Source organism: Esox lucius, chromosome 10 (genome assembly GCF_011004845.1).
Source record: "Esox lucius isolate fEsoLuc1 chromosome 10, fEsoLuc1.pri, whole genome shotgun sequence".
NCBI lineage: Eukaryota > Metazoa > Chordata > Actinopteri > Esociformes > Esocidae > Esox > Esox lucius.
The window spans coordinates 30519518-30535055 of NC_047578.1; the positions used below are offsets into that span (position 1 = coordinate 30519518).

General features: G+C 41.5%; 1 protein-coding gene across 3 annotated transcripts in view; it reads left to right on the top strand.

Moving 5' to 3' along the window:
• The window catches only part of lrp12 (low density lipoprotein receptor-related protein 12), a 117968-nt gene extending 110835 nt beyond the window's left edge, over window positions 1-7133 (top strand). For all 3 annotated transcript variants that reach the window (XM_010865290.3, XM_010865291.3, XM_020044636.2), the window contains one exon: window positions 5024-7133. In XM_010865290.3, the coding sequence (XP_010863592.1) occupies window positions 5024-5959 (936 nt within the window). In that variant the 3' untranslated portion in view covers window positions 5960-7133. The remainder of the gene's footprint in view (window positions 1-5023) is intronic.
• Window positions 7134-15538: the final 8405 nt, after the last annotated feature.

Consider the following 15538-nt stretch of genomic DNA (forward strand, 5'->3'; position numbering starts at 1 on the left):
TATTTTAAACTTTTGTAAGAAGACCATGAGGCTATTTTACCAGATTAGAAAATCATCATTGTACCAATTTCTAATTCATCACTAGGTATCAGATGAACCCACGTTGGTGAACAGCTCAGCACGCAACAGACAGTTTCCTTGGTTAAGGCATACCCACATTGTCGTGAGCCCCCCCCCCCTTGAGGCCTTACGATTTTAAACATTATCACAAACACAATAAATAAGTTTGTCTCAAAAGTTGTCCATTTTGAATGTCTCCTTTGTCTCTTTTCCCGCCTTTCGACTGTTGTCCTTTCTCCATCATCTTAACATTCTTTTGTTCCATCTTCATCTGTACCCATTCACGACTTCCTCAGAATCCATCTTGTTTAGTCAGAAAACATTTTCAGGCATTATTGTGGATGATCCTTTTCGTTCTTGATGTCTTATTTGCGCCATGATGTTTAAACATGAACGCTGCAGTCCTATTGTTCTATTTGTACAACTGGACAGCATTATATTTTACTTGTACAAGTCACTGTATAACTGCCGAAAAATACAATATTACACTCTAATGAACTGCCACCTTAACGTGGTGGAGGGGTTTGAGTACCCGAGTGACCCTAGGAGCTATGTTGTCTGGGGCTATATGCCCCTGGTAGGGTCTCCCAAGGCAAACAGGTCCTAGGCGACGGGTCAGACTAAGAGCGGTTCAAAACCCCCTTAATGATGAGCAACATTTTGAGTTCTGTGACGTCGCCCGGTATGGCGCAGCCGGGGCCCCACCCTGGAGCCAGGCCCGGGGTTGGGGCTCGTACGCGAGCGCCTGGTGCCCGGGGCTTTTCCCATGGGGCCCGGCCGGGCTCAGCCCGAAGGAGCGACGTGGGGCCGCCTTCCCGTGGGCTCACCACCCACAGGAGGGACCATAAGGGGCTGGTGCGGAGAGGATCGGGCGGCAGTCGAAGGCGGGGGCCTAGACAATCCGATCCCTGGACACGGAAACTAGCTCTAGGGACGTGTAATGTCACCTCGCTGGCAGGGAAGGAGCATGAGATCGTGCATGAGGTTGAGAGGTTCCGACTAGAGGTAGTCGGGATCACCTCTACGCACGGCTTGGGCTCTGGAACCACACTCCTTGAGAGAGGATGGACTTCACCACTCTGGAGTTGCCCATGGTGAGAGGCGGCGGGCTGGTGTGGGTTTGCTTATAGCTCCCCAGCTCTGCCGCCATGTGTTGGAGTTTACCCCGGTGAACGACAGAGTCGTTTCCCTGCGCCTACGGGTCAGGGATAGGTCTCTCACTGTTGTTTGTGCCTACGGGCTGAACGGCAGTGCAGAATACCTGACCTTGGAGTCTCTGGGAGGGGTGCTGGAAAGTGCTCCGACTGGGGACTCTATCGTTCTACTGGGGGACTTCAACGGCCACGTGGGCAACGACAGTGACACCTGGAGGGGCGTGATTGGGAGGAACGGCCCCCCTGATCTGAACCCGAGCGGTGTTCAGTTATTGGACTTCTGTGCACAGTTTGTCCATAACGAACACCATGTTCAAGCATAAGGGTGTCCATCAGTGCACGTGGCACCAGGACACCCTAGGCCACAGGTCGATGATCGACTTTGTTGTCGTTTCATCTGACCTGCGGCCGTATGTCTTGGACACTCGGGTCAAGAGAGGGGCGGAGCTGTCAACTGATCACCACCTGCTGGTGAGTTGGATTCGATGGCGGGGGAGGAAGCTGGACAGACTCGGCAGGCCCAAGCGTACTGTAAGGGTCTGCTGGGAACGTCTGGCCGAGTCTCCTGTCAGAAAGATCTTTAACACCCACCTCCGGCAGAGCTTTGACTGGATCCCGAGGGAGGCTGGAGATATTGAGTCCGAGTGGACCATGTTCTCCACCGCCATTGTCGAAGCGGCCGCTCGGAGCTGTGGCCGTAAGGTCTCCAGTGCCTGTCGAGGCGGCAATCCCCGAACCCGGTGGTGGACACCGGAAGTAAGGGATGCCGTCAAGCTGAAGAAGGAGTCCTATCAGGCCTGGTTGGCTTGTGGGACTCCTGAGGCAGCTGATGGGTACCGACAGGCCAAGCGGACTGCAGCCCGGGTGGTTGTGGAGGCAAAAACTCGGGCCTGGGAGGAGTTCGATGAGGCCATGGAGAAGGACTATCAGATGGCCTCGAAGAGAATCTGGCAAACCATCTGGCGCCTCAGGAGAGGGAAACAGTGCCCTACCAACGCTGTTTACAGTAGAGGTGGGCAGCTGTTGACCTCAACTGTGGGGATGTTGTCGGGCGGTGGAAGTACTTCGAGGATCTCCTCAATCCCGCCATCACGTCTTCCATTGAGGAAGCAGAGGATGAGGGCTCAGAGGTGGACTCGTCCATCACCCGGGCTGAAGTCACAGAGGTGGTCAAGAAACTCCTCGGTGGCAAGGCACCGGGGGTGGATGAGATCCGCCTCGAGTACCTCAAGTCTCTGGATGTTGTGGGGCTGTCTTGGTTGACACGCCTGTGCAACATCGCGTGGCGGTCGGGGACAGTGCCTCTGGGATGGCAGACCGGGGTGGTGGTCCCTCTTTTTAAGAAGGGGGACCGGAGGGTGTGTTCCAACTATAGGGGTATCACACTTCTCAGCCTCCCCGGGAAAGTCTATGCCAGGGTTCTGGAGAGGAGAATACGGCCGATAGTAGAACCTCGGATTCAGGAGGAACAGTGTGGTTTTCGTCCAGGCCGTGGAACACTGGACCAGCTCTATACCCTCTACGGGGTGTTGGAGGGTTCATGGGAGTTTGCCCAACCAATCCACATGTGTTTTGTGGATTTGGAGAAGGCATTCGACTTTGTCCCTCACGGCATCCTGTGGAGAGTGCTTCGGGAATATGGGGTCCTGGGTCCTTTGCTAAGGGCTGTCAGGTCCCTGTACGACCGAAGCAGGAGCTTGGTCCGCATTGCCAGCAGTAAGTCCGACTTGTTCCCAGTGCATGTTGGACTCCGGCAGGGCTGCCCTTTGTCGCCGGTTCTGTTCGTAATTTTTGTGGAAAGAATTTCTAGGCGTAGCCAGGGGACCACACGATTTCGTCTCTGCTCTTTGCGGATGATGTTGTCGTGTTGGCCCCTTCAAGCCAGGACCTTCAGCATGCACTGGGACGGTTTGCAGCCGAGTGTGAAGCGGTGGGGATGAAAATCAGTACCTCCAAATCCGAGGCCATGGTCCTCAGTCGGAAAAGGGTGAATCAGTTCCAAGGTCTTACGCTGCTGTACTATTGTGCTGGGGGATTGGGTCAGTTCTCCTTCCCCACTAAGTTCTCCTTCTCCACAATAAATAATTGTTGATATGAGGAATGCATTTTCTGAATTTTCCCAGTCTCCTCCCGTTTTAAACTCTAGGAGGACATGAGGTCCTGGTCCACAACTGCGGAGTACCTGGTTTGGGGGGCCCGTTGCTGTCCCTGTCCTTGTCCATCTGGTCATACTTCTGACCTAGTCTACATTTAAATAAACTCTGCATTTAGCCTGGATGAATTTATTAATTATTCCAATTGGACTCTTAATATCTCACCTGGTCGCCCCTCTGAGCCTGGGTCCTCTCTAGGTTTCTTTCTAAAATTCGGACTTCTTAGGGAGTTTTTCCTAGCCACTGAATTTCAACACTACTGTTGTTTGCTCCTTGGGGTTTAAGGCCGGGTGTCTCTGTAAAAGCACTCTGTGACAACTGCTGTTGTAAAAAGGGCTTTATAAATACATTTGATTGAATTATGAGAATATAATAATTGTTATTATAGCAGCAGTGATGTGTCAGAAAGACCTTTAGACGGTTTTGTTTGATCCAATAACAATACTTAATGCTAAAAACATATAACAATAACAATGCTAAAAATATATGTTAGTTCTTTCAAAACATAGTAATTCATTGTGATTAATCACATTATCTTCTGTAGCAATAATAATCACAATTTTAGAATGTGTTCAAATTTGGTCCTTAATAAACACTTTTCTATTTACAAGCAATGTATTTTGTTACCGACCTCTGTCTTATTGTAAACTATAGACAGTGCTTGACTTGAAATTTAATAAGCGTAGTCTTTTCCAAGTTTGTCCAGGGTGTGTCTGGATTTTCTTCCCTGAAATTACCCAGAATAACTGGCAGCATCTAATTGTAGCCCATATTTTTACCATCTCTTACCATTGTCCTCTTGATGAAGGCACCAAGTACAATAACTTATGTTAGGCAAATGTATAAGCACATATCAGTTCTAGAGAGCTGACTGTGTGCTGGTAAATGATCCAACACTGATTCACACCTAAGCTTTTGAAGGTAATGTCCTTTAATGTTTAGGCTAAAATTGGGTTAGAACTAGGTTCAGATGGGGACTTGCAAACAGCAGCTTTACTGATGAACGGTTGGCCAAAACCAAAGACGAATATTTGTCTTTTTATAAAATTAGTCCCAAAATGTCAGAGGCATAAGGTACTTGAATAATAGGCCAAGCTATAAGATCAAGATCAATTTGTAATTTGTGGGGGAAATTGTTTTGTAACTCTGCTGTTAGCATAGTGCATCTAATTTACTTACGGATGTGTAATAATACAGGATTCACAGACAAGTGGCGTGTAAATATATCTCTTCATTGAGATATATCTTTATTTTTCTATTGTAAATTGTTTAAAAGAAAACTGGTACAGTGCATCTCCCACTTGAGTGTTGACAACAAAAGGATTACAGCCGTTTAACAGCATTTTAAATGTATCGCATGCTTAAACTTTGATAGCCCTCAATTATATAAAAAAAAAAATGTAATCCCCATAAAACAATATGTTATTATCATCTCCATAAAACAATAGGTGATTAGAGGTTGTGTCAGATATAAAAACGATTCCTCTCTGAGAGGTGGCAATCAAGGAATAAAATACATTGTGAATTGAATTGTTTCTTGCAACCGGGACATCATCTTCAGATTCACAACTTGGGAGCTTGATTTTTGTTCTTTTCTGTTGTACTTTAGGTAACTCTAAATTTACTAAGAGTCTTTTCTTCCTTTGTATTATTTAGGCATCTGTGCTAGAGAACCTGAGGCTAGCGGTTCGCTCCCAGCTCGGTTTCACCTCCATCCGCCTGCCAACCTCTGGTCGTCACAGCAACATTTGGCGACGCCTCTTTAACTTCACACGCTTACGGCGCTCCGGATCACTGGCTTTGGTATCCACTGATGCCGAGGACAACAGTAGCAGTAACGGAGGCCCAGCCCGTGAGCCCAACAGGACTGGACTTCATCGAGGGCTTTTACCCCTTGATTCTGATGACACAGACACAGAGAGTGAGCGCCGGGAGGTCCCTGGGGCCGTGGGAGGCCTTGTATCTCCACTCCCAGTGAAGATCCCCCTGGCAACCGCAGTGGAGGCCATAGTCTCAGTATCAACAAGCTTGACCTCCACCACCCCCCTACCTACTGGCAGGGATCGTAACCAGGCTAGGGATAGCCTGGCAGTGGAGACCCATTCCATGGAAACCTCCGGGGGAGAGGCAACAGAACTTCAGTGTGCTGTGACAGGGAGGTGTCAGCTGAACAGTGCCCTAAGCCGGGTAACCCGCAGCCTGCGCTGGGTACGTTTCTCTCTGGGTCGCTCCAGTGGTCCTTTGTTTGGGGAAATACAGAACCAGAGTCCCCTGAGGAACCTAGAGCATGGAGGAGGGACCAGGGAGGACGAGGATGATGTAGAGTTGTTAATCCCTGTGTCGGATACTGCCTCAGACACTGACTCCGCTAGTGAGACCTCCAGGCTCCTTAATCTGGAGGTTGGCCTGGATCAGGTAGTCACCCGCCTGTCACCACCAACCTCTCTACGGCCAGCCCGGGTGTCCCTGGGCAGGGATGGCCTATGTGAACACTGTAGCATGGTTCACACTGCACAGATCCCAGATGCCTGTCTAGAGTCCACAGGCAAGATGGAGACCAATAGTGACGATGAATTGCTCCTGCTTTGTTAATAGCTCTAGCCTGAAGGACACTATTATGTTTGTTACAGTATGACACTACTATGTTTTGTCCCTTAGGAGCTTCCTATTTTGTTTCTTTAGAAGATATGGGGGTTCATCCCCCCCCATGTTTTACGATGTGTTTTTGAAAGGCCTGTAGTTTGTACTGTATTATCATGGTATTCATCAAGTGGTATACTCTTTGCCCAACTTCTACCTTTCCCCCTCCCCTCATGCAGATGTTTTTAATTGCAGTTGAAACCTGTGAGATGGGGTTAATCTTAATGCAAGGCAAGCAGATATTTGAATACAAATGAGCTGTTCTGATCCTCTTCTAAAAATAATTTGGGATGAAGTAGAAAAAGTTACACAATATTTTATGTTGGAGTAATGGTACTAGAGAGAACAAATACAGTATAACTAACATAACATTCACAATGTGTCAAAAATGAAACATGATTTCAAGATGTCTGCCAGCAATATTTAAAATCAGTTGTTTTTTGTTGTAATGTATTGAGAATGTGAGAGCTCTCATCTGTGGCAGTATGTTTTTTTTCCATTTAATTCAGTTGAAAGGCTCCTTTATCATTTCAAGTTACTGATGGGTTCTCATAGAGCTGGGCTATATGGAAAATAATAATTATCCCAAGAAATTGACTGAATTGTCATAATAATGAGTTTAACATTGTGGACCACACTTTTTTATGTTGCCCTTAAATTATTCGTTCTTCTTTAAATGTTGTAACTATCAGTTTAACCCATGATCAATCACCCATATTAGCAAACTTGTTTAGTAGGATAGGTTGTTTATCATAATGAACAATATTTGCATAATGAACGATAGGTCCCAAATAAATGGTTGGTATGGATCTGTTGCCCCAGCTCCATGTTCTCATGCTGGATCTTGAGAAAGGTGTTTTATTTACAAAAATGAAAACTGAATTTTAGGGAACCTCTAAACATTGTATTACATCAACAAATGTTGTATTTATTGTTTTATTTCTATTTTGGTTGTTTTTTTGTAAGAATACGTGTGTGTGTGTAATATATTTATTTTCAATTTCCGTAGTGTTAACTGATGCATGTCAAATTGTATTGTGCAGTTTTTTAAAGGTAATATGGTGTTAAAATAAAGACTATGAACATGGCTGTTTACTGCACTAATAAAGTAAGAATAAAGCATTCATCCTGCTAACGTAGTTCTTTTTTTGTTGGTATATTAGGTGGAATTAATAATGCTCAGCTGTTTCCAATGTGTCTTACTATAAAGTAGTATTATAAAGTATAAAAATAAATATTTGCAGATTATACTTCTTATAACACAAAACCAGAGCTCCAAACTAAAGAATAAAACCAAAAGGCACATGGTCCTGATAAACGATACAGTTCCTAGGTAATATTTAGGTCTATATTTTATTTATTAACCAAAGAAAATATGTAACTATTAGCATCTGTTTTAACATTGGGGAGGACATGTTTGGGTGGGTGGTCTTCAATAATATTTTTTTTCATTTTTACTATGCAATTTCTGTATTTCTAAGGCCAAATTCAGTCTTTTTTTTTGTACCATATCAATTATTTATGGGTAAACAATTGAAGTATATTTGAAAATATATCTAACAGTAATAGTGGAATGACAGTGATTTAAACACCAACAAATCAATGGTTGGTTTAAAACCTTACATTCTGATGTTCCAGCCACCTTAATCTATTAAACCACATTTCCACTAAAATTATCAAAATGTTATCTATCTGGAAATATTCCATAATTCTATAAGAATATGTATTGCTTTTAATGTTCTCCAAGAGTGAATACAACTAATTTCTAGCATAAGCTGTAGTAGAAGCGGCAATAAAACTGTTGCTGTTAGAAGGTTTGATTGGTGTCTGTTTTGTGTAATGCCATTGTGACTGTGTGACTTTGATGAATTAAAAATGACTAACTTCTATTTCACTGGAAAAAGGGCAATGGCTGAACTCCGGATGCTAAAATGCTTAATAACTCAAAAAGTTAAAATGCTATAAACTTGCATACTGTTAAAGTAGTGTAACAAACATACAGACCCCCGCCCCGATTACTCCACCAGGGGCTAAATTTAAAATGATGCCATTTCCACCCCGTTTGTCCTACAGTGCTGATTTGTTTTGTACCTGCCTCATTTCTCATGATGAACAAAAAAGCCTCAAGAACCAATCAAGTTTGCCATGACGGATGTATCTGTACAATTAAAATATGTCCAAAACTACAAATATATTCTCACGAATCGTGAATCCAATTCACTTGTCCTTTGTCTCATACATGCCTCCCAAAAATATTTTCAGGAATAAGATATAATTTGCAAAATGGCTAACAAAATGGCTTTATTGTACTGTATATGTATGCACAATGTGCATGTGTGCAATTATTTTTTGGAACAATAACCTATGCACTTCATATTATTGTGCATCCAGATACCACCCTCATATAAGACCATCTGCATTTGTTGGTTGATATTTAAAAAGATGGCAAAATGGCAGCGGACAGAATTCTGTCCCTTTTCAACACAAGCTATTGCTAATGCTAATAAATGTCTTTAAAACATTTTTTCTCCTGAACTGTACATCGGATTTACTTGCCAGTATAAAAATCGACTGAACTAAGACTTCACAAAGTTAGCCCTTTATGCTAACTGTAATGACTCCTAGCGTTAATTAACTATTAGGCTGTATCTTTTGAACCGTTTGATCTACAGACACAAAACAAACTTTGTTTCACCAGTTTAGGATATTCCTTGATTTTATGGATGTTAATTAGTGTAAATAGCATTCATTTACTATTAGGCTTTATCTTTTGAACATACTGGGACTGGTAATCTGGCATCCAGGGACAGAGTGAGCAGAAGAAGAGTACAGGTAGTGTTGAGATAAATGAAGTTTAAATAACGCTGATTTAATGACCATGTATTCTTATGTTTTTGTTTTATTAAATTGTATGCTGCAGCCAGGTTAGGGAAATATGATTGAATACAATAACCATAAAAAGTTTAGAACTCCATACATTACACTCAGCCACACACGCTCAGACTTTACACCTGGCTCAGATAGAGAGACAGTATTGAAACCCCACAATTAACATACAAATGAAACTGCCCCCTATACAGCACAAAGAGACCTTCTGTCTCCAGCCCCCTGATGTTCTAGTCTAGGTTAGGACAATAGAATGTAAATTACTTTAATCTGTTTAAGATTTCACACCTGTATGCAAAGAACCTGTTGATCTATGACCGAGAGTAACCCCCAAATGGGAAAAGTTTAGAGCATGTCCTTCTTCATTGGACAGCGAAAACAAAGAGATTCGTCCAACATGTCACCATGCCAACGAAGAGCCAATAAGGATGGGTTTTACAAAAACCCAATGTTCGATCTTGATTCGGGGCGAATATTTTGTGGAAGCTCGAGGGTATTTGACCGCTGCAGTGTATTTCATGTATTTTGACTTATCAATTCATATTAATAAATCTTTGTGCTAAATTTCCATTTGGACCGGAGCCTCGTCCTTCTTCAGAAATTCTCATACACGTAAAATTCTTAACAGTAGTCGTCGACTTACGACCTATGCAACTTACATCTGCCTGGACTTATGACCATGCGTGACCGGGGTAAGTGTGGTATACTCTTATATTGTTGTATAAAACTTGAGAGTATGTATACTGTAACAAGTCTTAGAAAACAGAGCCAAGCAAACGTAGTATGAGAAAACTGAACATGGCTACGGGGGGCTACTTGAATATACTAAGTTAGGAACGTATCCCGGTCGTAAGTCGAAGTGGTAAGTATGGAGTAGCGTCATGATTAACAGGGAGAGACTTACAAGGAGGGGCAGCAGGAGAAGGTAATGTGTGTGTGCCCATGAAGGCGATTATTAAATAAATTAATGTAGATGATAAGATAATATAATTGTCGCGCTATGATCAACTGAAACTACTGCTGGTGGTCACTCAGTCAATGTCAAATAGTGATGTGCAGTATACAAACGATTCGTTCGTTTTGAACAAAACTTTTTGCTGACTCGGGACTCACAAGTCCTTTTTGCTAGTAACTCGTTCAATTGAATTGTTAATTAGAACGTTTGACAGCAGCTTACTACAACAAGATCACTTGCTTCATACCCATTCGAGCTACGGACACGAGACCTGTCGTTGGTAACACTTATGAACTTGAAGTATGTCATGTATGCTAATTTATGTTAATTACCCTAAAAAAATACAGACTCCAAACTTTTCGATAGGTAAACACTATTTTGAACCATAAATACTTTTGGTCATAATTGTCATTGAACAGTACAAGTACAGTACAACAAAATGCAGTTTGCGTCTATCAGAAGTGCAAAAGAGGAGGGCAGAACAATTATTATGTATAACTATGACAAATGGAATATATGGATGTGCAATTAATTCAAATGCAATTCTAAATGTGCAGTGAAAAATTTACAGGAAATGTACGAGTATAATGTAGGTACTAGTGGGACAAATAATTGTGCGGGTACAAGTGGCAATTCTCAGTGGCATTCTGATTTTGCAATCGAGGCAAATTGAAGGAGTATGGTAGCTAGCAAGCAGATCATGTTTTCTTCAGGAAATGTACTGCTAGTTTCATATTGCCTTTTTATATTGTTTGTTTGCCAACTTCTTACTTTTGCTTAATTATTTACATCCACTTACTTCACCATTTAGGGGTTACTCTGCAGATGCCTGTTTATTCTTCCTGTTGTTTATTTTTTTTGCCAGTTGTTCTGCTGACCAACATTAGTTGGTTGCTCTGCAGACCAGCACGGCTTTATTATCTTAATAAAGTCTACTGTTTCAGCTTTTTGCCAGGAGGAAGGGAGTAATTTTTCACAACATGCAGTTAGGTCTGGAATTAATTGGACACTGACACAAGTTTTGTTATTTTGGCTGTTTAACAAAATATATGAATGTTACAGTTAAATAATAAATATGGGCTTAAAGTGCAGTCTCAGCTTTAGTTTCACATCTAAATTGGAGGAAGGATTTAGGAATTACAGCTCTTTAATATGTAGCCCCATCTTTTTCAATGGACTGTAAGTAATTGGACAATTGATTCAAATCTGTTTCATGGACAGGATTGGGCTATTTCTTCATTATTTCTTCATCAATTAAGCAGGTAAAAGATTCCAAGTGTGGAATTCGCATTTGGATGCTGTTGCTGTGAACCCACAACATAAATCCAGGGGTACAGAATCCAGGGGTAAGAACTTTGACAAAAATCTACTGCAGGAAGTTGAATGGTGATATTTGCCTGAGTGCTGGAAAAGAGACGTGGATAGATGGGAAGTAGGGTAAAAGAAGAAAAATAGCCAGATAGACAAAGATTTTGTGGTAGATTTGTCACGAGAATGTCATTATAGTGTTTACTCTTGGCTGAGTTTGACTCAGTCCAGTTAAAGGATAGTGAGAGGACTTCAGATAGATAGGATAGCTATTGGATGCCGTCCCAGAAAAGTGAGGAAACTTGCTTAGGAGAAAGGGGGGGCAGCATCTAGCATTCTAAGCTAGAGCATAGATAAGTACTGAGGGACAGGCACGCCAGTTAATCGCAGGATGAGAATGTGTTTGATGAAATAGCGGTGATACCCACACGTCTGACAAAAGTTACAATAATTGAAGATTTTACTCTGATTACATAGGAGATATTGCAATATTAAAATGGCGATTGTTTTCCCATTCCAATTGGAGAACTCTGTGTACACAAAAGTGCAGGACAATTCTTGAATCATATCAGTAAAATCTGCCTAGATAATGTTAAAAAAAAGGAACGTCTGTGTTAAGATTCTCTCTCTGTAGGTCATGCTCTGCGAACCTCAGGAATGCGGAATGTTTACATTGACCATTTGGCATGGGGTTCGTTTGGAAAGGTGATTTGTGCTAGGTAGACACACCCTTCAATGTATATAACTGCTAGCAACCATCTTTACAGTGAGATTGATTGAACATGTAACGTCAGACAACTCAGACAACTCTGCTGTGGTGCTTTTAATAAAGCTTCTCTTTCTCCCTTGATTTTTGACCAAGTATGTTCTTACTAAGGTAACCACTAAACAAATATATTCCAACACAACTGAGCCAATCTAAAATATGAAACCAAACCAAGTTCATAATGTCAAGTTAGAATCAACTGGCCAATGTTAAATGTATTGTCTATGTACTTGTATGTCATGTGTTCGTCATGTAATGTATCTGTGTCGCAAACTGTTTAACAAAACTAAAAACTAATGCCATGCTTGCATATTTGTGTTATTTGTTCAGTATGTCTGGATGATCCATGATAAAAGCCAAGAAAGTGTGTGCTACATTTATGGAACATTTGTAAAATGGGAATTCCCAATAAAGGCTAAATGTTCTCAACAAAACATTTTGTTAGATTTATGTGTAGTTGTAACAACTTTTTCTCCCCTCCTCGGTCTTGAGGAGGATTTTGTTGGCTGAAATATAAAATAATGAGTTGGGGTAAGGTCTATGATAAATCAAAGCATTTGTGAAGAATCTATTGGGTGACACAATAGAAAGTAGCGCATGGTAAGGGTGTTCATTTAGCATTAATAATCATTTAATTTCATGTTTGTTTTTCTTTATTTGATTTGATACTAAAAGCCTGGGTGTTTTGGTTCCAGATAGAGAGAGTCCCTAACAGTGAACACTCATCTCTTCAGCATGGTCTATGATTAAGTGCAGTCTGGTCCGGGGGTGTGAAGGTGAATGGAAAGGCTTAATACTGTCCACCCTAGCTGTCTTGCCAGGGGGGCTCTCATTGCCACTGAGATGCCCTCTCTACAATGCCATTCAAAGGTGGAGTTACTGCCTTTTTGTTGTCTCTCCATTGCACCCATTGTGCAATTGAGGCAATACTCATTTCAGGGTGGTTGCGGTTGGTTGGTGTTCCTTTGGTTAATGCTTGGCAATGTGGCTAGATTGACTTCCTGCTTGTTGGGCCCTGTCTGGGGCCTCCCCTGGATAAGTCCACAGTGTCACTGGATCCCCCGTCTCAGCCCCAAGGTTTTACGCTGCTATATTATTGTGTCAGGGGAGTAGGATCCATTTTCCTTCTCCACTGTAAATCCTTGTAAACCTGCTCTGTTTAAACCTAGGAGCACATAATGTCCTGTCCCACACCTCCTGGGATCTAAAAGACCTGTTGCTGCCCCTGTCCAAAGTCTTCCTGGTTGTGTTGCAGATCAAGACGATACTTGATGAATCCAGCTGCCAGTCTGCTGACCCAAAGTATTAAAATGGCTGCTTGAAGTCTGGAACGCTTGGACATCATCAAACAATGGGTTTCCTCCTGTGTGATGCTTTGCCTTTACTGCAGCTGTCTTCAGTTGTTGTTTGTTTGTGGGTCTTTCTGCCTTAAGTTTTGTCTTCAGCATGTGAAATGCATGCTTGATCGGGTTGAGATCAGGTGAATGACTCAGCCATGGCAGAATATTCCACTTGGTTGCCTTAAAAAAAACCTGGGTTGCTTTCACAGTATGCTTTGGGGGATTTTCATCTGTAAAGTGAAGCGCTGTCCAATCACTTACCCTAACTTATGCAGTGAGTAGCTTCTCATTTCATAAACAACCGCATCCCATGCTTGTGGAAAAGATGGGTAACACTTTAGAATACTGTATCTTACTTAATGCATAGTTCATTAGGAATTATTGCAGAACTAATAAGTATTTATCTATGAACACTTCAGTAACTACTATTAACTACTAAGGAACATGTGTTAACTAATCAGTATGTAATATCGAGTTTTTTATTGTGTTAAGTAACAATTAACTAATCAATAACTACTGAATTTTGTCATGCCTCCCAAATAACTACTAATAAGTATTTACTAATTAAGGTTCAAGAAAAATAACTATGAAGTAACTACTACCCAGCATGCCCCCCCACACCCCGTATGGTCCACTGCTTCATGAGTGAGGTCTTTAAGAAGAAATAAACTTCAGAATGGAACCCCAAGTGCCTTGCCATTATTAACTAACTTACCTCAGGTAGGTTTACTATACAGTAGACCTATGTGTGTCTGTATTAGGGTAAATTATATCAAAATAGGCAATGACTGAGGGGAAGTGAAAATACAGGGTACCCATGAATATTTAACAAAGAATTACTACATAGTTATGAAAAGAACTACTAAGAAATTACTGAGGGAAAGTGAAAATATAGGGAACCTATTAGTAATTAATAAAGAATTACTGCATAACTCTGAGGGAATTACCTAGAACTTGGAACAGTATTCTAAAGGGAAAATATAGGGAACCCATTAGTAATTAATACAGAATTACTACATAACTCTGAGGGAATTACCTAGAACTTGGAACAGTATTCTAAAGTGAAAATATAGGGAACCCATTAGTAATTAATACAGAATTACTACATAACTCTGAGGGAATTACCTAGAACTTGGAACAGTATTCTAAAGTGAAAATATAGGGAACCCATTAATGAACAATATAATAATCATCTGATATCAACTTTAAATACACAATCCAAGATGACAAATTATTAGAACATTGAAATTTATTGCAAAAAGTGTACATGAAAACATGTTTTCAAAAAAAAAAAAAAAATATAAAACAGGAGGTAAAAAAAAGAAAATATTGTTTTAAGTCCAAACCTGTTAGACCAAATAAAATAAAAAAACTGACTATAAAAACTATAAAACGTCAACTCTCGATGCCTGAACTTCAACCTTGCCAACACACACATGTGAACAAAAGTTATTTTTGTCTGTGACAGAGGTCAATTAGCTGGACATTTTTCTTTTTATCTTCAATCAAAGTTTGAAGTGGCTCTTTTTGCAAATTTCCCTGCATTTCTCTGCAAATTGTGACAGTTTTTGCCCTCTATGAAACATTTCACGCACGGTCTTGTAGGCTTCAGTGTCACACGCCTCCAGCTCCGCTATTGCTGCAGTGTCAACAATGGTTTTTCGGTCAATCCCACACTTGCGGTAAGCCAGGGTTTTGGTGACTCCCTTATCGATGTACTGCAGGAACTTTTTATACCTCTGGATAACATGCTCTGGTAGAAACACTGGGAGAGAACAAAGGTGCATGATTGATAAGTGACTCAAATACAATATTTCACACCGTGAGATAGACAGAGAGACAGACTGGTAATACTGAAACAGCAGATTTTAAGAATATGCAACTTTTTTTTACAGTCTATTATTACCTACCGGTATATGAACTTCATCCAGTTTTGTAAGGTCACCTTGCTATTGAGCTAGCTAAACCAGTAATCAACATGCGGTTTTGTTAACGTGATTTAATTGTGCCCACTTCAAAACACCGCGAATATAGTAGCTACATCAATAACAGAATTGTTTAGTGTTTTAGAACGCACTGTGTAACTTATTTTACATGTTATTTGGTGTGGCCTAAGTATGGGCTGAATCAGAGCTCTGTCTGGGCTGGATTCAATTCTAATTCACTCCCTGACCAAAGATGGAGCTATGCCACCAGCGCTGGGCAAATTTCTGGTTGATTAACGTTACCAGTTTAACCTTTTCACGCGTGAGTTTCAAATATGCCTTAACGGCCCC